We start from the raw sequence: 22,363 nt of genomic DNA on the forward strand, positions 1-22,363 counted from the left end.
AAATCTGCCTAGGAAACTATGAAACAGGCTTATCCTTCACATAGGTGAAAGCTTTCAGTCTGCTCTGGGTTGCAGTCCACTTCCTCTGGATTCAGATCAAATGGGCCTGGCTCCATTTGCACACAGGTCCAGGTACAGTGTGACCGTGCAGATCCTATGGTTTTTGTAGGAGTTAGGATTGTACTTGCTGCATGAATCACTTGTCACAGGAGGCAGTGAAGAGTTGACTGACTCCCCGATGACTGAGTTTCTGCAGCAAATAGTCGAGCCTACAGGCCAGGAAACCCGCCTCCGGTTTTGACCCCCAGTTTGTGGCAAGTTAGCAGATTCCCACCAGGATAGTAGTAGGGGCTACCACAATTGACCTGGGGGCCCAAGGCTGTTTCCTGCTGATCAGTGTCGAGTGACCGCTGCTGGAAGTACACGTGTGAAGATCAGGTGAGGAGAGAAGTAGAATTAGTTGTGATTGACTTGCCCCCTCCTCCCCTCTCACTGTCGTTAAACGGTCTGCAGACGCCGCTGTCGAGGCCCAGGCACTGAGGTGCCAGTGACTGGGAATATTACCCACTTTTACCCTTTCTCTCTGTGCTTCTACTGCTCTCTGCCTCTTGTCTCACACTCTGTCTAGCTCTCTTTGTCTGTACAGGCCTCTTTCCCAATCTTTGTACCTCTAGCTCTGTCTTTATATCTCGTGCAAGTTGCATGAAATAGGTACCAGACGACTGCTGTTTGGGATACGGTCAAAAGTTGCCCCAGATATATCATCCTATATCTACATCTGTCTCCTGAGTCCAGAATCTGACATCGTAATGTTACCCCAGTGATGAGGTCAGACTGGGACAATCCAGAATTGGTTGTAACTCATAACCAGCTCAGACCAGACGCTTGGTGCCATAAGAATGAATAAGAGTATTTTGTAGCTGGTCTCAATTCCTTTTCAAAGCTACTTTAGCTTTTATCAGATTTAAACTTGAGTAGAGTAACCTGCACTGAATAAATATTGAGCCTGGCTCCTTCGTAGTGTTTGTATTCCCAAGACTGTCGTGTGAATAGGACTTGTGTGTTGGGGGGAGAGAGAGTCTGCCACTGTTTAAAGATGTTGGGGATTTCTGTGGTGATGGGACTCTGTGCAAACTGGAATGACTGTCTGTAACTCACATTCTTCCAGTGTTTTATTTCATTCTCTTGCTTTAAACGTCCATTCAAACTCAGATTAGCTCCAATGACCCCAGTGCTCGCTCACCTGCATTGGCTCCCAGTCCGGCAACGCCTCTGGTCAAATCCCTCCATGGCCTCGCCCCTCCCTATCTCTGTAACCTCCCCCAGCCTTACAACCCTCCGAGATCTCTGCGCTCCTCCAATTCTGGCCTCTTGCGTATCCCCAATTTTCATCGCTCCACCATTGGCGACCGTGCCTTCGGCTGCCTGGGCCCTAAGCTCTGGAATTCTCTCCCTAAGCCCCTCCGCCCCTCTACCTCTCTCTCCTTTAAGACACTCCTTAAAACTTACCTCTTTGACCAAGCCATTGATCACCTGTCCTAATATCTCTTTATGTGGCTCGGTGTCAAATTTTGTTTGATAATCGCTCCTGTGAAGCGCCTTGGGACGTTTTACTGTTAAAGGCGCTATATAAATGCAAATTGTTGTTGTTATGGCCAGTTCAGATCTGTCACTTGGAGGGAGGGCTGTTGTTTGGGACACAATGTCAAGTAGTCTTGTAACCCTGGATTGTATTGATTTCCAGCTCTTTCTCCCAACTTGTTGATCACTGAGTACTTTAGTAGGTTCTCATTTTCCTCCTTTGTCCGTTTAAAAGAACAGATTGTTCTGGGGGTGTGGTTGATACTGACATGTCTGTATTTATTGCCCATCCCCAGTTGCCCTGAGAAGGTGGTAGTGAGCCTTCTCCTTGAACCGCTGCTGTAATAATGAATCCAACATCAAGCAGTGGAAAACAATTAGGACACTATCCCATTAAAAGTTTGGCACAGTAAAATAGCCCATCAGTCACCTAAATGGAAAATTCAGCTGACAAATACCCCCAAAGGTGTCTGGATAACTAACTCTTTGGCGTCTAATGCATACCTGGAATGTGAATCTTGTGCTGTATAAGCTTGTGTCAGACCCACTTGAACCTAATGGTCTCCTGGCACTTTTAAGTCTCTTATTTTCAAAGGTTGTGTGACCATATCTGTCACTTTGTTCCTGGATTCCATTTATCTCAGCATATTGCTGAACTTTAATTCACTGTCGTACACCTGTTCAATGGAAAATAAATCATCACTTTGCTGATTTTCAGCAGATCATTTAATTCAAACAAAAAACACAAAAAGTCAAGGATGAGTAAAGGCCATTCAGCCCACCAGTCCCTTCCTCTAGTATACTAACTCTTCCATTAAAGCTCATCCTTCTAGTATACTAATTCTCCCACTGAAGCCCTTAGGAACATTAGGAACAGGAGGAGGCCATTCAGCCCCTCGGGCCTCCTCTGCCATTCAGTTAGATCATGGCTGATCTGCACCTTAACTCCATTTCCCGCCTTTGCTCCACATCCCTTGAGACCCTTTCCCAACAAAAATCTATGGATCTCAGTCTTGAAAGCTCCAATTGACCCCCAGTATCCACAGCCTTTTGGGGAACAGAGTTCCAGATTTCCACAACCAGTTGTGTAAATAAGTGCTTCCTGATTTTACTCCTGAACAGCCCGGCTCTAATTTTAACATTATGCCCCCTTCTGGATTCGCCCACCAGAGAAAACAGTTTCTCCCTATCTATTCTATCAAATCTGTTTAACATTTTAAACACCTCGATCAGATCATCCCTTAATCTCCTATACTCGAGGGAATACAAGTCTAGTCTATGCAACCTGGCCTCATAATTTAACCCTTTTCGCCCCAGTATCATTCTAGTGAATCTGCGCTGCACCCCCTCCAAGGCCAATATATCCTTCCTGAGGTGTGGTGCCCAGAACTGATGCAGTCTCCAGATGGAGTCTGACCGAGGCTCTACACAACTGAAGCATCACTTCCTCCCCCTTTCTATTCCAGACCCCTTGAGATAAAGGCCAACATTCCATTAGCCTTTTTGATTACTTTTTGTACATGTCTACTGACTTTTAATGATTTGTGTCCTTGAACTCACAAATCTCTTTACTTCTCCATAGTTTCTAGTTTCTCACCATTTAGAAAATATTCCACTTTATCTTTCCTGGGTCCTTGTGGATGACCACACGTTTGCCCACATTGAACTCCATTTGCCATAGTTTTGCCCACTCACTTAATCTGTTTCTGTCCTGTTGCAACTTCCTGCTCCCATCTGCACTGCTTACAGTCTCTCCTACAGTGTCATCTGCAAACTTGGACATACAACTCTCTAATCCTTCATCCAAATCATTAATAAATATGGTGAAAAGTTGAGGTCCCAGAACAGATCCCTGGGGAACACCTCTTGTCACATCCCACCATCAGTGTACATTCCCTTTATCCACACTCTCTGTTTCCACCCTCCCAACCAATTCCCAACCCAAGTCAAAAGGTTACCTCCAATTCTGTGCACTCTTATTTTTACTAATAATCCTTTGTGTGGAACCTTATTGAATGCCTTCTGGAAATCCATATAAATAACATCCATAGATACTCCCTTATCTACCTTATTAGTGACCTCCTCAAAAAATTCAATTACATTAGTCAGACATGACTTGCGCTTAACAAAGCCACATTGGCTCTCTGATCAACTCATATTACACTAACTGTTCCATTCAACCCCATCCATCCAGTGCACTAACTGTTCCATTCAACCCCATCCATCCAGTGCACCAACTGTTCCATTCAACCCCATCCATCCAGTGCACTAACTGTTCCATTCAACCCCATCCATCCAGTGCACCAACTGTTCCATTCAACCCCATCCATCCAGTGCACCAACTGTTCCATTCAACCCCATCCATCCAGTGCACCAACTGTTCCATTCAACCCCATCCATCCAGTGCACCAACTGTTCCATTCAACCCCATCCATCCAGTGCACCAACTGTTCCATTCAACCCCATCCATCCAGTGCACCAACTGTTCCATTCAACCCCATCCATCCATCCAGTACAGTATCCCATGGAGGGATTTGAACACGAGGATGAGTTGGTCGACCAGGAGTCAATGTAGGTTAGCGAGCACAGGGGTGATGGGTGAGCGAGACTTGGTGTGAGTTAGGATATGGGCAGCAGAGCTCAAGTTTATGGAGGTTGAAAGATCAGAGTTTGGCCGGGGGAGCATTGGAATAGTCGCGTCTGACGTTAACAAAGACATGGATGAAGGTTTCAGCAGCAGATGAGCTGAGGCAGTGGCGGAGATGGGTGGGAGGTGGAAGTAGGTGGAATTTGTGATGGAAAGGATATGGGAGATCAGCTCAGGATGAAATAGCACCCTTAAGTTAAAGTCATAGAACCATAGAAAATTAACGGCACAGAAGGAGGCCATTCAGCCCATCGTGTCCGCGCCGGCCGAAAATGAGCCATCCAGCCTAATCCCACTTTCCAGCACTTGGTCTGTAGTCCTGTAGGTTACGGCACTTCAGGTACTTTTTAAATGAGTTGAGGGTTTCTGCCTCTACCACCCTTTCAGGCAGTGAGTTCCAGACCCCCACCACCCTCTGGGTGAAATTTTTTTCCTGAACTCCCCTCTAATCCTTCTACCCCCTATGCCCTTTGGTTATTGACCTCTCTGTTAAGGGAAATAGGTCCTCCCTATCCACTATCTAGGCCCCTCATAATTTTGTACACCTCAATTATATCACCCCTCAGACTCCTCTATTCCAAAGAAAATAACCCCAGCCTATCCAATCTTTCCTCATAGCTAAAATTCTCCAGCCCTGGCAACATCCTCGTAAATCTCCTCTGCACCCTCTCTAGTGCAATCACATCCTTCCTGTAATGTGATGACCAGAACTGTACGCAGTACTCAAGCTGTGGCCTGGAATGCAAAAATAACCCCCGGCTTCTCTTCTCCACTACAAACCGTCTTCTTAAACCCCTCTCCCCTGCGCCCTCCACCCTCACCTCCAACAAGTGCGAGGAGCTCATGGAATTCTTTGTCACAGCTAGAACAGTTTTATACAGTTCTAGCATAACCTCCCTGCTCTTATATTCTGTGCTTTGGCTAATAAAGGAAAATATCCCGTATGCCTTCTTAACCACCTTATCTACCTGTCCTGCTACCTTCAGGGATCTGTGGACATGCACTCCAAGGTCCCTCACTTCCTCTACACCTCTCAGTATCCTCCCATTTATTGTGTATTCCCTTGCTTTGTTTGCCCTCCCCAAATGCATTACCTCACACTTCTCCGGATTGAATTCCATTTGCCACTTTTCTGCCCACCTGACCAGTCCATTGATATCTTCCTGCAGTCTACAGCTTTCCTCCTCACTATCAACCACGCGGCCAATTTTTGTATCATCTGCAAACTTCTTAATCATGCCCCGTACATTTAAGTGCAAATCATTAATATATACCACAAAAAGCAAGGGACCTCGTACCGAGCCCTGTGGAACCCCACTGGAAACAGCCTTCCAGTCACAAAAACACCTGTCAATCATTACCCTTTGCTTCCTGCCACTGAGCCAATTTTGGATCCAACATGCCACTTTCCCTTGGATCCCATGGGCTTGTACATTTTTGTCCAGTCTGCCAGATGGGACCATGTCAAAAGCCTTGCTAAAATCCATGTACACTACATCAAACGCACTACCCTCATCGATCCTCCTTGCTACCTCCCCAAAAAATTCAATCAATTGAATTTTTTGAGGAGGTCACAAACAGTCTGCTTTAGCCCGAAAGAGTGGCCAGGGAGGGGGTCAAGGATAGATTTTTGGGGGACTCCAGAGGTAACGATGTGGGGACAGTAAGAGAAGTGATTGCAGGAGATTCTCTGGTTATGACTGGATAGATAAGAAGGGAACCAGGCGAGGGCAGTCCCACTCAACTGGACAACGGAGGAGAGGTATTGGAGGAGGATGGTGTGGTCAACCGTGTCAAAGGCTGCAGACAGGTGGAGAAGAATGAGGAGGGAGAGTTTACCATCGTCACCGTCACAGAGGATATCATTTGTGACTTTTTAGAGCTGTTTCAGTGCTGTGGCAGGGGCAACAACACATTCAAGAACTTTGGAGAGGAAAGGGAGGTTGGAGATGAGGTGATTGTTTGCAAGGATGGATGGGTCAAGGGTGGATGTTTTGAGGAGGGGTGATTACAGTGGATTTTAAAGGGTGTGGTCCAGGATCCGAGGAGAGAGAACCATGCACAATATCAGCTAACATGGGGGCCAGGAATAGAAGATGGGTGCTCAGCAGTTTAGTGGGAATAGGGTTGAGAGAGAAGGAGGTGGGTCTCATGGACAAAATGAGCTTGAAAAGGTATGAGGGTTGAGAGGAGGGAAACTAGAGAAAGGTGCAAGTCCAGGTCTTATGCACAGGGGAACCGTAGGGGAAGTTTGGCTCGGTGGGCTAGGGGGAAGGGAGGGAAGCAGCAGAGGCAGCTGAATGGATAGTCTCAATCTTAGTGACAAAGAATTCCATAAGCTCCTCGCACTTGTTGGAGGTGAGGGTGGAGGGGGCAGGGGAGAGGGGTTTAAGAAGACGGTTTGTAGTGAAGAAGAGAAGCCGGGGGTTATTTTTGCATTCCAGGATGATCCTGAAGTAGTGAGCAATTTTGACAGAGGAGAGCAGGACCCGATAGTGCTTTATGTGGTCCAGCCAGATCTGGTGATGGATGGCTAGACTAGTTGTCCGCCATAAACGTTCAAGTCTTTGACCTTGGGATATCACCAGGGTGGGAGAGAGTAAGGATATTACTGGGGACAAAGGTATCAAAAGTGGAGGCGAGGGAGCGATTGAGCAAAAATGTTGTGGCGAACGGAGGGTCAAAGGGTAGACAATTGGGAGTTTGAAAATGCTGTTGTAAATGACTTGGGGGGGGGGGGGGGGGGGAAGAGTTTTTTCCAGAGGTGGACGCAGAAGGAAGTAGAATTGGGAGGGGGAAGGGGGATGTGAGTGGTGAAGGTTACAAGGAAGTGGTCAGAGATGGCCTTCTCTGGGACTGAGATGATGTGTATAGAGAGGCCACGTGAGATGGCAAGGTCGAGGGGGTGGCTGTGAATTTGGGGAGGAGAGTTTATATGGAGGGAGAGGAGGGCCATGAACTCAGAGGAGAGAGAGGGCAAGGTGAGTTGAGATGGTGGTTGAAATCACTGAGGGTGAGGTGCAGAGGCTGAGGGAGGGAAGGAGTGAGGATATCTCAATGAGAAACTTGGGGTCGGGCTTGGGTGTGCAGTAGAGAACAAGACTCACCGTCTGGTAGACTATCTCACTCTTCGAGTAAAGTTTCTGCTAAAATCTGTTTTTACAAGATGTAGATGAGGAAGGCTATTTAGCCCAGCTGAGTTCATCCATCCAGAAAAACCCTACAGTCTCCCCATTACAACATCCAATTGTTTAAATGGTTCCAGGGTTTTTTTCCTCCACAAATTCATTTGGAGCCCCAGCAAGCAGGAGACCCGAGCTCCAGCCTCTGAATACTGGGTTAACATTCAGGAGGGTATCTGCATCTGACCAGAGTGACCTACATTGGCTTCTGGTCCGGGAACAGCTCCATTTTAAAATTCTCATCCTCATGTTCAAATCCCTCCATGGCCTCGCCCCTCCCTATCTCTGTAACCTCCTCCAGCCCTACAACCCTCTGAGATCTCTGCGCTCCTCCAATTCTGGCCTCTTGCGCGTCCCCGATTTTCTTCGTTCCACCATTGGCAGCGTGCCTTCAGCTGCCTTGGCCCTAAGCTCTGGAATTCCCTCCCTAAACCTCGCTGTGTCTCCACCTCTTTAAAACCTACCTCTTTGACCAAGCTTTTGGTCACCTGTCCTAATATCTCCTTATGTGGCTCGGTGTCAAATCTAGTTTGGTATCATCTGCAAGTTTTACCAATTTCTTTTAGGTTCTTGAATCCAAGTTATTGACATGAATTAGAAACAGTCGGACTCCCAATCCTGGGGCACCCAGTCAGCAATTCCTGTCACCCTGACATTCAACTGCAATTTCTTATCCATTCCAAAGCTTTACCAAATTTATTTTTCACTCATTTAAATTTCTCCCCTCTGCTCCTGCTCTCCTGGTTCAAACTACAGTAATATTCTGGATTTCACTTCTCCATCGCAGTTAATATTTCATATCCCTGGGTGAGGTCCCCCCAAAGCCCCTTCTCTCCATGCTGTAGAGCCTGATCTTTACACTAGGATCCGTGCAGTTGCATCCCCTCCAATGTCTGTATATGTTTTTTGTGATGTGGTATCCAGAACAGCTCACAATAGTTGATGTCTAACCAGTGCATTGTGGAGTCTGAGCATAACTCCAGTGTTCCAGGTATATCCAAATATTCTGTGAGATTTAGTTGTTTCACCATGTTGTTTGGTCATTGAAAACACAGAGTCTGCTGCTACTCCCAGCTCTCTTTCTAAATCTACCTGGGATGATTCGGTTCCATTCATTGTATATTCATGATGTACAATTTTTTTTGCCTGGTATGCATCATTTAACAGCTTTCAGTTTTAAAAATCACTTTGCTATTTGTCTGCTCATTTAAGTAGCCAGTCTAAATCCTTCTGCATATTACAGACAGCTGCAAGAAAAATAGGGTGGTAATAGTAGGGGACTTTAACTTTCCCAACATTGACTGGGACAGTCATAGCATTAGGGGCTTGGATGGAGAGAAATTTGTTGAGTGTATTCAGGAGGAATTTCTCATTCAGTATGTGGATGGCCCGACTAGAGAGGGGGCAAAACTTGACCTCCTCTTGGGAAATAAGGAAGGGCAGGTGACAGAAGTGTTGGTGAGGGATCACTTTGGGACAAGTGATCATAATTCCATTAGTTTTAAGATAGCTATGGAGAAGGATAGGTCTGGCCCAAAAGTTAAAATTCTAAATTGGGGAAAGGCCAATTTTGATGGTATTAGACAGGAACTTTCAGAAGTTGATTGGGAGAGTCTGTTGGCAGGCAAAGGGACGTCTGGTAAGTGGGAGGCTTTCAAAAGTGTGTTAACCAGGGTTCAGGGTAAGCACATTCCTTATAAAGTGAAGGGCAAGGCTGGTAGAAGTAGGGAACCTTGGATGACTCGGGAGATTGAGGCACTAGTCAAAAAGAAGAAGGAGGCATATGACATGCATAGGCAGCTGGGATCAAGTGGATCCCTTGAAGAGTATAGAGATTGCCGGAGTAGAGTTAAGAGAGAAATCAGGAGGGCAAAAAGGGGATATGAGATTGCTTTGGCAGATCAGGCAAAGGTGAATCCAAAGAGCTTCTACAAATACATAAAGGGCAAAAGGGTAACTAGGGAGAGAGTAGGGCCTCTTAAGGATCAACAAGGTCATCTATGTGCGGAACCACAAGAAATGGGTGAGATCCTGAATGAATATTTCACATCGGTATTTACGGTTGAGAAAGGTATGGATGTTAGGGAACTTGGGGAAATAAATAGTGATGTCTTGAGGAGTGTACATATTACAGAGAGGGAGGTGCTGGAAGTCTTAACGCGCATCAAGGTAGATAAATCTCCGGGACCTGATGAAATGTATCCCAGGACGTTATGGGAGGTTAGGGAGGAAATTGCGGGTCCCCTAGCAGAGATATTTGAATCATCCACCGCTACAGGTGAGGTGCCTGAAGATTGGAGGGTAGCAAATGTTGTGCCTTTGTTTAAGAAGGGCGGCAGGGAAAAGCCTGGGAACTACAGACCAGTGAGCCTGACATCTGTAGTGGGTAAGTTGTTAGAGGGTATTCTGAGGGACAGGATCTACAGGCATTTGGAGAGGCAGGGACTAATTAGGAACAGTCAGCATGGTTTTGTGAGAGGAAAATCATGTCTCACGAATTTGATTGAGTTTTTTGAAGGGGTAACCAAGAAGATAGATGAGGGCTGTGCAGTAGACGTGGTCTACATGGACTTCAGCAAAGCATTTGACAAGGTACCGCATGGTAGGTTGTTACATAAGGTTAAATCTCATGGGATCCAAGGTGAGGTAGCCAATTGGATACAAAATTGGCTTGACGACAGAAGACAGAGGGTGGTTGTAGAGGGTTGTTTTTCAAACTGGATGCCTGTGTCCAGCGGTGTGCCTCAGGGATCGGTGCTGGGTCCGCTGTTATTTGTTATTTATATTAATGATTTGGATGAGAATTTAGGAGGCATGGTTAGTAAGTTTGCAGATGACACCAAGATTGGTGGCATTGTGGACAGTGAAGAAGGTTATCTGGGATTGCAACGGGATCTTGATCAATTGGGCCAGTGGGCCGATGAATGGCAGATGGAGTTTAATTTAGATAAATGTGAGGTGATGCATTTTGGTAGATCGAATCGGGCCAGGACCTACTCCGTTAATGGTAGGGCGTTGGGGAGAGTTATAGAACAAAGAGATCTAGGAGTACAGGTTCATAGCTCCTTGAAAGTGGAGTCACAGGTGGATAGGGTGGTGAAGAAGGCATTCGGCATGCTTGGTTTCATTGGTCAGAACATTGAATGCAGGAGTTGGGATGTCTTGTTGAAGTTGTACAGGGCATTGGTGAGGCCACACTTGGAGTACTGTGTACAGTTCTGGTCACCCTATTATAGAAAGGATATTATTAAACTAGAAAGAGTGCAGAAAAGATTTACTAGGATGCTACCGGGACTTGATGGTTTGACTTACAGGGAGAGGTTAGACAGACTGGGACTTTTTTCCCTGGAGAGTAGGAGGTTAAGGGGTGATCTTATAGAAGTCTATAAAATAATGAGGGGCATAGATAAGGTCGATAGTCAAAATCTTTTCCCAAAGGTAGGGGAGTCTATAACGAGGGGGCATAGATTTAAGGTGAGAGGGGAGAGATACAAAAGGGTCCAGAGGGGCAATTTTTTCACTCAAAGGGTGGTGAGTGTCTGGAACGAGCTGCCAGAGGCAGTAGTAGAGGCGGGTACAATTTTGTCTTTTAAAAAGCATTTGGACAGTTACATGGGTAAGATGGGTATAGAGGGATATGGGCCAAGTGCAGGCAATTGGGACTAGCTTAGTGGTATAAACTGGGCGACATGGACATGTTGGGCCGAAGGGCCTGTTTCCATGTTGTAACTTCTATGATTCTATGATTCTATGATATCTTTTGTTATATGCTCTGTCTCTACAGCTGACCCTGTTTTAGTGTCATCGGCAAATTTAATGAGCTTACCTTTATTTCGCTACTGCTTTCCATTTCTGTAAATTAGAAACAACACTGTCCCCCAGTCCAAAACTACACCTCTCACCAATAGTCTCCATCTCCAGTTTTTTTAACCTTAAGAATCATAGGATTTACAGGATAGGAGGAGGCCATTCAACCCATCACCCCTGTGCTGGTGCCAGCTCTTCAACAGGGACTGTCTACTCTATCCCATTTCCCTGTCCTTTCCCACTACCCTTTAATATTCTTTCTTATAGGATATATAGGGGATTTGTTAGTTTTAAGTCCTTTTCACTGATTAATACTGTTAATTGTATCCATGTGATTTATATCAATTAGTGTTAATTGTGTTCAGGTGGTGGGTATCAATTAGGAACTCTCCTGTATCCATTTATAAGAGAGCTGATCTAGAGTGTGGGTGTGGGTGTAATGTGGATCTCTGTGAATAAAGGCTTGGAAGCAACTGAAGACCAGGCTCCAGTATTCTATCCTTCACCCCCTGAAGACCAGGCTCCAGTATTCAATCCTTCACCCCTTGAAGACCAGGCTCCAGTATTCAATCCTTCACCCCCTGAAGACCAGGCTCCAGTATTCAATCCTTCACCACCGGGCTATCCAATTTTTACAAATATCTCTTCCACACTGACTTTAAAATCCTCTGGGTGAACTACAGAAATTGAATAGGAAATTAGAGTTAACCTCTTTGATCAACACTAGAAAATATATTAATATTTTAATTTTCATCTTTAGTTTCCTTGCCACGTCAATCTTTTAAGAATTCAAACCAGTCTTTTTCTGTTATGTACCGGAAGATAATTAGGTATGCTCAATCTCTATGGCCCTTTTTGCACTTCTAATATCTCTTTTAAACTGTTTTAGCACTTTCCTATACTCCTCCCAGACATCTCCTGTCCCTGTTCCTTGGAGTTTTCATTATAGTTTTATTTACAGCTTTCATTTTAATTATCCTGTGCATCCATTTTGGAGACTGCTTGGTTATTTTATACATATTTTTCCTGGGTATACATTTGTCACACGTTATCTATAATATATTAAAATCCATGAGTTAATAACACTGTCACATGCCCACCTCATGGAAATTAATGGGTAGCACTGTAATGGTGACACCTGCTATTCTTACTGCTGCCACAGGCAGCGCTGTACCCTCTCTCCGCCTGTTACAACAAACACAGGTAAAAGACACACCAATTTCTCCGATTAACAAGAGTACGGCCACAGCAGCTTCACTAGTATAAAATGTCTGTGTCTGTCACACTCCAAACATACACCTCATTACAGATGCAAAACATTATTTTGAACAAAGAGAAAGGAAGCCAATCTGCTAGAACCAATGCTGGGTTCTTCTGACCTGGAACCAAGAATTTATAGCAGATTCAAAGAACCTTTAAGTGACTTCAGAAATTTGCAAGTAGTTACAGTTACCTGGATTTGGCAAGTTAGTTAACCCTCCCACACAGAGTAATTGACCAGCGGCCTTAAGGGGACAAGTCATGTTAAACACAGCTCAGTGTTGGCAGCTATCACAACCGTGCCCCAGATCACAGACTACCCCTGCACAATGCCATGGCTTGATCAAGTAGTTTAACATTACAATTTTAAGAATTGTAGTTTTAAGTTAATTGGTAGCACGCTCACCTCTGACTGGGTTCAAGCTCCACCCCAGAGATTGAGCACGTAATCCAAGCTGACACTTGCTGCAGTGCTGAGGGTGCTGTCTTTGGGACAAAGCATTGAACCTATGGTCTGTCTGCCTGGTCAGGTGTTTCAAGTCCCAAAAGATCCCATGGCAGAAAGTTCTCATGATGTCTTGGCCAACGTTCCTCCTTCACCCGCCATCAAGAACAGATTAACTGGTTATTAATTTCATTTATTGCTTGTGGGATGCTGTGTGCCAATCTGCTGCCATGTTGAGCCAAATAACAACAGTAGCTGCACTTCAAAAGGAATTCACTGGGGCCCTGGGTGGCACAGTGGGTTAGACACTGATTTATTACTTCTGGGATTGGATTTAATTCCAGCCCAGACTGGTGGGTTGAGACTCTTTCCTGTCTGCTGGCTGTAAAGGTCCTAAATGAGTTTGGCCAGTTGGTCTCCATCCAATTCCTAGTGGGCATGGGGCTCATCGCACAAAACTGCCCCTACTTCAGGACTAATCTTGGAGAGGCCACAGGAGGACTGCTGTGGGAAATGGAAACAATGTCTCATGGGTGCCGGATGGGGCCCTCTTGTGAGGTTATAGCTGAGGCATGTTATAGAGGGAGCTTTACTCTGTATCTAACCCGTGCTGTACCTGCCCTGGGAGTGTTTGATGGGACAGTGTAGAGGGAGCTTTACTCTGTATCTAACCCGTGCTGTACCTGCCCTGGGAGTGTTTGATGGGACAGTGTAGAGGGAGCTTTACTCTGTATCTAACCCGTGCTGTACCTGCCCTGGGAGTGTTTGATGGGACAGTGTAGAGGGAGCTTTACTCTGTATCTAACCCGTGCTGTACCTGCCCTGGGAGTGTTTGATGGGACAGTGTAGAGGGAGCTTTACTCTGTATCTAACCCGTGCTGTACCTGCCCTGGGAGTGTTTGATGGGACAGTGTAGAGGGAGCTTTACTCTGTATCTAACCCGTGCTGTACCTGCCCTGGGAGTGTTTGATGGGACAGTGTAGAGGGAGCTTTACTCTGTATCTAACCCGTGCTGTACCTACCCTGGGAATGTTTGATGGGACAGTGTAGAGGGAGCTTTACTCTGTATCTAACCCGTGCTGTACCTACCCTGGGAATGTTTGATGCTGACAGTGCTTGCCTGAAATAGGACGAGTTCCAATCCCCAGCACTAACTAAAGTCTTAATGAGCACAAAAATTGAAAATGAAGTAATTTATTGGTAATGAAGCTTGTTGGGACATCCGGAGGATGAGATAAGGCACTAAATCAATGCAAGTTCAATTTTTTTTTAACTACATAGATTACATAGAATGTACAGCACAGAAACAGGCCATTCAACCCAACTGGTCTATGCTGGTGTTTATGCTCCACACAAGCTTCCTCCCTCTCTACTTCATCTCACCCAATCAGTATATCCTTCTATTCCTTTCTCCCTCATGTGTTTATCTAGTTTCCCCTTAAATGCATCTATGCTGTTTGCCTCAACTACTCCTTGTAGCGAGTTCCACATTCTAACCATTTTCTGGGTAAAGAAGTTTCTCCTGAATTCCCTATTGCATTTATTAATAACTATCTTATATTTATGGCCGCTAGTTCTGGTCTCTATATCTACCCTATCAAACCCTGTCATAATCTTAAAGACCTCTATCAGGTCACCCCTCAGACTTCTGTTTTCTACAGAAAAGAGCCCCAGCCTGTTCAATCTTTCCTGATAAGTATATCCTCTCAGTTCTGGTATCATTCTAGTAAATCTTTCTTGCACCTTCTCCAGTGCCTCTATATCCTTTTTATAATATGGAGACCAGAACTGTACACAATTCTCCAAGTGTGGTCTAACCAAGGTTCTATACAAGTTTAACATAATTTCTCTGCTTTTCAATTCTATCCCTCTAGAAATGAACCCCAGTTTTCGGTTTGCCTTCTTTATGGCCTCACTACTTTTAGTGATTAGTGTATCTGTACACAAATCCCTTTATTCCTCTACCCCATTTAGACTCTTATATTATCTAAGCAGTATGTGGCCTCCTTGTTCTTCCTACCAAAACGTACCACCTCACACTTAGCTAAATTGAAATTAATTTGCCAATTACACGCCCATTACTTCCCACTTAATTTATTTTAGTTCATCCCTCATACCTTTGGAGTTTGCCCATTTCAATTTGTATATGTTGTATTTTTATTCCCACTGATATTGATTGCAGAATAATCTTAAGTTTAATCACATTGTGCTCACTGGTCTTCAAAGGCTATAAATATTGAGGATAAGAACCAGGTCCAGATGCTAATTACCTGTAGATAGTTCCAGTGAAAAACTAACAATGGCAAGAGCTGAATGGCCCCCTCCTGTGCAATATTTTCTAAAACTATGAAAGTTAATTACATGACAACAGTGACTACACATCAAAAAGTACTCAATTGGCTGCGAAGCACTTTGGGGCATCCTGAGGTGGTGAAAGGTGCTATAGAAATGCAAATTCTTTTTTTATATATTTCTTTAACAATCCTTACAGCTTTGTGAGGCACGATTGGCTGTCTATGTATGCACACTGTCTTTGCCTTTATTCTTGTTACATACTCTTGAACTGTTCCTGTTCCTTTCAGTGAATACACCGCAGTAACTTCTACCTCCACTGTTATTTCCCTTCACAGGTGGAGGTTTTCCACCTGATCACAGCGGTTCATCAATCTTGTAGCAGTCTGCTTCCATAATGACCGCTTATCTCCTCTGATTCTCTGCTCCAATATGTCGTCTTCATGCTGTCTGTAGTCATACCACACACATACTGATTGAACAAGTGTCTGCTCTAAGTGAATGTCGTTTGGATGCAGCCTGTTTTGTCACAGGCTGATTAGGACGCCCCTGCTTGGTGTGACCATGACTCTCCTTTGTGTTTCAGTGCCGAAGGACCTATTGGCAGACATGTTAGAAAGTGACGATCTGGAGAAGCACCAGTTGACGTTTTTGAATGACTTGCTGAACCCTAACCCCAATGCACCTGATGACTTCAGCCACGAGTGGCAGAGTGCATTTGGAAGCTCAGGGCCCAGTCCGGGGCCTGTGGCAGAAGCAGTCGAACCCAAACTGGCTGACGTTCCATCCAGTTTCCTGCCTTCCCAGCTCTTTGACCTCAGCCATGATACAGCAGGAGCTTTTATTGGTGAGTCCTGGAGCTTTTTCAGTCGCACTCTTCCCCTTCACTGTGTGAGTTTTCAATAGTGAGGTCATGTTTTATCCAACTGAGATAGTTTGGGCGTCTACTGATCACACTTTTCCCCATCCCATTCCCCTACCCCTACCTATAATCCCCGTGCACCACAAACCTTCCCTTACTGAAATGATGGACTGAAGCCCTGCTCCTGGGCCTCTGCCAATGCTGCTGTGTAGTCAGCAAGAGTGCCTTTGCCTAATTGACCCACTGATCACTTTTCCTCCGGCCCTGGTCTCCCTCTGTTCACTTCCTGTTAACTATGATCATGATTCGCCATCAGGGCAACACTGGTAGGCTGGTATTTATTGCCCATCCCTATTTCCCCTGATGTCATTAGGAGTGAACCACATAGTGTGTGACTGAGGGGGGGGGTATTAATGAACCAGTTGGTCATTTTTTCTGATTCTAGCTCACAACCTCTGGGCTGTTAGTCCTGACCGTAACCACTTCACCACTGCACCGAACGCGCATGTGTGTCCTCCACATGCTACCATTGTACAGTGAGTTGGAGCTCGATGGTGCTGCTAACCAAGCTGTTCCTGCTAATCGCCCTTTTCAAATTGATCTATTTAACTTTTTCTCCCTCTGTTGCCTCCACCTGTCTCCCCTCACTGCCGCCTCTCCCGACTCCCGGCTCGTGTGAGCTTCCATAGGACTGATTGAGTGATTCAGGACGTGAGTGTGATGTACTGATTATACTGTGTTATTGCTAAAGGTTGGACTGATCCACCCAAACCACAGCCAGCACCAATTCTACCCCCACAACATCCGGAGCCAAAAGTTCCAGCAATTCCCCCCCAGAACCTACCGAAGGTCCCATCGAAAGGTAGGTGACAGTAGACAGAGACCCACAGAGGGCTTTGTGCTTTAACAGTGGTCAGACAGAGTGTTTCATATTTCCCATGAATTGACAGGGGCAGGGATAGCACGATGTTCTGTTCAAATCATGGGCGAGTCAGAAAGGAACAGCATTGGACACAAAAATAGACTCTAACGAAATTAAAACTCAAGGGTTCAACATCCCATTAGCATGGTAGAGGATTGTCTTTCATATACACGAAATGATTGTCATTAAAGAAAAGCAAACATTGGCAAGTCTTTCCAGAGCGTGCTCGAGCCATTCAGATCAGGAAGGGGCTTTCAGGGTCGGATCCCTGAGTCAGCTGCTTCCGACTAAGGGGGTGCTAGAATTGGCTAAATGGAGGGGGGGGGGGGGGGGGGAGTAGAAACTCGTCCCACTCCGAACCCTGGGCCGGGAGCCCTGCTAGAAAGTGCGCGCGTTCCCTCCACGGCCAAATAGCTCGCCGACACCCCTTGTCTAGGCTCACACGTGGTGAGGGATCCCAGTAGCTGTGGAACTATCCCAACGTGAGTCAGGAGAGGAGGGAAGGACACGAGAGGGAAGAAAACAAAAGTCCTCACTGCACAGATTGTGCAAGAAAATTGAGCTGCTGAGGCTTCCAACCTGCTGCATACCCTCAGGGCCTCCCAGTGCAGGCCTAGCGGGCTGGGAACCTGCACACAAGCTGTGTCCTGGCTCACAACTTCCATGCAGACCATGGCTGGAGGGCCCGAGCAAGTGGGCAGATCTCGCTTCATGTGTGAGCGGGCGCAGGGTCTGTACAGCAGCCCAAAGGCTGCAGAATCGGCCCCCTCATCTCCAACACCAGGCATCTGCCAACTGAACCTAGGAGTCTGAATGGCCTCCTGGTGTAAGCTCATCCAGCTGGTGAACGGGAGCAGCTACTTGTGCTCACGTTGTCTGCTGATGTTTGGAGGTGTTAATAACTAACTCTTTCCTCTTCCCTGCAGCTGCTAAGGGCAACACACAGGACAAATCAGCCTGGTTCAATCTGTTTGCAGACCTGGATCCTCTCTCTAATCCCGATGCCATAGGTCGAACGGATGAAGAGCTCCTTAACGCCTGAGACTGAGGCGAGGGGGGAGGAGGGGGGCAGAAAGTCGTTAAGTTATACACTGCACAAATGTCTCCACTGCAGTTATTTTATATATATATATATATAATATTTACTAAAACACTGGATTACTATCTATTAAGCTACACAATTAGAAACAGTTAAAGGTGGGGGTGGGGGTGGGGGGAGGTTAAATGGAAGTTACAAAACTGGTCAGCACCTGGGATGTGGAGTCGGTGATGGCGATTTCCTGTTTAGTTTTTCCCGTTCTGACAGTGCTGCTGGGATTCTCGATGCTGATTGCACTGTGCTGGTTACTGGGTGTACACTGTTTACAGAGAGCACCGAGCAGAGGTTAACTGTGTACTCCACAGGTCCTGGGCTGGGGGATGGGGCTGCACTCGCACCCTGGTGTGGAGGCAGTTCTTCAGCTCAGGCTATTCTGCCGGTTGCATTGGGGACCACACGATGTCTGGATCAGCTCCGTATAGATGGTAATAAAGGTCACCTGCATTGCTCTCGAGCTGTGGATATTTTGCCGCAGCATCTTATCAGTTACAACACTGGAGTTCCTTTTATAATTCTGGGATAATGGCCTTTTTAAAAAAGAAACTGAGAGTGGGAGGTGTTCTTTGAATATACAATTAATGGGTAATGTCTATCTCTGAGCTTAATTATTTGCCTTTTACAGTTGGCCTGGTTTTAAAATGTAGTGGAGAAGTAAATGGAATTTGTTTTAAGTGATGTCTGTAATTCTCAAAGCCGTGCTGTGGTCTGTGTCTGGAACGGACAGAGTTCTCTTTGTTACTGGACTCGAGGCTACAGCCTCTTTTTTGTTCCATTTTCTCGCTGTACCTCGTGGCAGTGGGAGAATTGTGCTGCTATTAAAACTCCACCATTCAGAACATCCCACAGCTTCGGAAAGGTGAAGCACCTGCCGCTCGTAACTTTAGCGAAAGCTTCCCCTTTTGGTACTCGGGATGACTTTATTACTGAACTTACGGGCAGCGAGAGTTATAAGCCTCCTTTCTATGCATTCCACAGAGCCCGGTTATGAGCAGCTTCATCTAAAGAGGACCAGCTCATGCTGGAGAGGGACCGCGGCCCTTCCTCGTACACTGGGAGGATGCATGTGTTGAAATAGTCACTCCAATCTAGTCTGGGAGGGGGAGGGGGGAGGGGAGAGAACACTAAATCTTTATGGAAGTTAAAAGTTACATCTTTAACTGTAGCCTTGGAAATGCAAATGGTTTCCTCTGGTGACAGCCTGAAAAATCAGAACAAATCTGACACTAAATAAGCTCATTTCAACTGGACGGTAGTTATAACCTCAGTGCCACTAGGTCAGAGAGGTGGCACTAAGCCAGGGTTCCTCCTCCTGCTCGTTGCCTGGTGACACCTGCTGGAAACTGATCGTCTGTCAGCACTAATCCGCTCCAGTCGAATAGCCTACTGCCCGGCCTCGCCCACGAAGAATGGGGAGATGGCAGGAGGTGCCCGCTGCCCCTGGAACTGAACTCTGGCTAGAGTCAGCACCTTCAGGAGGAAAAATAATTGAGACAAAAAAATGCATTGGATTACAGCCCCCAGAACACTGACCTAAGATCTGGGGTTCCTGTATGCTTATCCCTCAGGCACTCACTGAGATTCAATGATGCCTTATCTTAAGGGATGTGAAATCCTTTAACCTGCTGAGATACTGAATGGCATTCCCAAGTTCCCCGCCATGTGTTGTACCATCAGCAGGAGGTGAATGTTTGAAATGTTGAGTTGGACAGATGGGGCCGGCTGCTAGTTAGAATTCAGTCTATTATAATTAAGGTTTTTTTTAAAGAAAGCTTTTAATTTGATGCAGAAACAGCACGCAGGAAGTGTGACCTGCGAGGAGCTTACTGCTGGGGGTAGTCTGGAACCAGCAGTGTTTTGAATGGAATACATGTTTATACAAAGATTAAATCCTGTTATTGCACAAAAAGCAGTAATTCTGGATCTATGGGGAAAAAAATGGAGTAATAGAGCAGCAAAACCAGTTAAATTCAGCGCTGTTCTTAAGTTATAAACATTGAATTGGAAAAGGTTTCTTTTCCTGTAATAAAGTACACTCTTGAGCAGAGCATGCCGAGAAAGAGAAACTTTATCTCGTCAAACACTGGAACTAAACACTGTCTCGCTGCACACAATGTACAGGAACACTGGATTAAAGCCTGGAATTATGAACCACTCAATTCCTGGTGTGGTACTGAGCCTTACAGACCAGCAGGTCCCTGTTTAAGTTCTGGTCTGGGCCGTGTTAGCTGAGTCTGGCCAGCTTTCTGGCTTCTGATCACAAAAGTGCATGTAGAAAAATGTATGTTACATTGATTGCAACTCTCTGGCTATTGTGATGTTTCCACATCCAGCAAAACTGCATACCCACCTGTAGCCTGGAAGTCAAATAACTACCCACACTATACAGGTTGTAACACAATGCACACAGACTACATACAAACCTTAACTAACAGCCAAAACAGTACAATGTGCGTATGTGTGTGTGTGTGTGTATGAGAGGACAGGTCACACTCAGCTGTCAAATAGCACATGCTCTAGCCTGGTATATGAGGAATGGACCCTTGTGTGAGGTACAAGAAGGCGCCTGACGCCTATTAAACTGTCTCAGCCAGGAGAGGACGAAGGGAGAAAGTCTAGTTACAAAGAACATTACCCGTGGTCCCACAGTAAACCTTACACTACAGACAGAAGAATCTGTACTTTAATGACCATAATGGCAGCCCCTGAAGTCTGTATCTCATCATTAACGACCCATCAGTTGGTTATTTGTTCCTTTGTGTGATTTGTTTTTTTTATAAAGAAGCTCCTTAGTGTAGAAGCACCCTCCCAATTTTAACTGCATTGTGACATTTGAAATACATTTCAGATCGGGGAGCAGTTTGGCCTCTTTGTGTAACAACCATTATGAAATGTGGATGAGCTGTAGATCCTTATAGACCGGAACTCAGCCCGTTGTAACGCTGGAAATACTTAAAAAGCTATACTAGAAATACAAGTCAATTCACTGGAATCACCTAAATGGCCCGCGTGGAACTGAGCCCTGCACATCTCAATGCCTATCCAGCTCATACTTTTTGGTTCTAAAGGCTCCGTACCCAAAATGTAAACTCGCTTCTGCTCCCCACAGATGCTGACCGACAGAAAGCAGCGTAGTGCCATCATTTCCTGTTATGTGTTTCAGATGCCAGCTTCAGTTTCCCCCACTCTGTTACCTGATCTTGACCTTGGCTTGTATGCGATCCATTGACCTAGGCTGGGAAGTGGACATCAATGCAAACAGGATCAGGCCCAGCTGTGATGCACCCCCTGACCTTGACCCTACCCCACCCCACATAATGGAATCTCCAGCCATCCAGGCTCACAAGAGATTAGCATCTACTTGAGGGAACAGCCAGCACCTGTAAATGAGCAAGTCAGCAGGTGCCGGAGAGGAGAGACGGGGTGAGAATGGGCAGATAGCTGCACAGGGCACTCTTAAACTCATCCATGCTGGGTCCAGTGTATGCCTCCTACAGTTGGCCAATCATTAACATCCATACTCAGAGATTCTTACAGAAATTCTCAGCAGGTTTTTCCGCAAAGGCATCCAACTATATCCATGTCAGTAACACTGATGGCACATGTGGGGAATGCAGTTTGCATGGATTAAGTAAGCTTGTTTCAATAGAGAAGCTCATGTTGCAATCAGAGGTGTTGTAACTTCACACCGAAAGAATATCACTGAAGGTTCTCAACACTAACTTTTAAAAAAATGTTTTGGCAAAAAATAAATTGAAGTGAGTAAATAAAATGTAGGATTTGAGCTTCTGCACTGGATGAGTGTTTGTATTTTCTATTGAATGGTTGTTTGGAAACTGCCTCTTCTATTAAAAATAGTAGTTTCTCAACATGTGTTTAATGGCTTTATTGATCTGCTTTGCATGCACCTTTGTAAGCTCAAAATAAAGTGGAAGAGGGTCTTCCGTCCCAGCTGAAGCACAATGACATTTTATCTTAATTGTCCAACACCATTATGGCATCTGCTCAGTCACTTTTATTTTCACCCTCATCACCTCCAAATTTTTAGTTTATAGCCAGAGGTCAGCACATTTAAAATGACAAGATAAAAGTTTAAACTTCATCCAGAAGATCACTTCAATAGTTAGAAGGTATATACATGAAGTAGATGGTATCCGTCCTTATGTCGCCAGCATCCTGTGTGAATAGTAGTGGTCTGCTAGCTCCCCTCGACCTCCATCACAACCAACCATTCCATCGTTCTCCAATGGCGCTTTGCACTCTCCTTTT

The 22,363-nt window shown here is 45.5% G+C and overlaps 1 protein-coding gene across 1 annotated transcript; it reads left to right on the plus strand.

The window, feature by feature from the left end:
• Positions 1-53: 53 nt before the first annotated feature.
• Positions 54-21,963, plus strand: LOC137323963 (islet cell autoantigen 1-like protein). The gene is made up of 4 exons (XM_067988121.1): positions 54-132; positions 15,801-16,061; positions 16,828-16,938; positions 17,925-21,963. The coding sequence occupies exons 2-4, from the start codon at positions 15,824-15,826 to the stop codon at positions 18,038-18,040; spliced, it is 465 nt and encodes a 154-aa protein (XP_067844222.1). The 5' UTR covers positions 54-132; positions 15,801-15,823; the 3' UTR covers positions 18,041-21,963.
• Positions 21,964-22,363: the final 400 nt, after the last annotated feature.

Source organism: Heptranchias perlo, chromosome 7, assembly GCF_035084215.1.
Source record: "Heptranchias perlo isolate sHepPer1 chromosome 7, sHepPer1.hap1, whole genome shotgun sequence".
Classification (NCBI taxonomy): Eukaryota; Metazoa; Chordata; class Chondrichthyes; order Hexanchiformes; family Hexanchidae; genus Heptranchias; species Heptranchias perlo.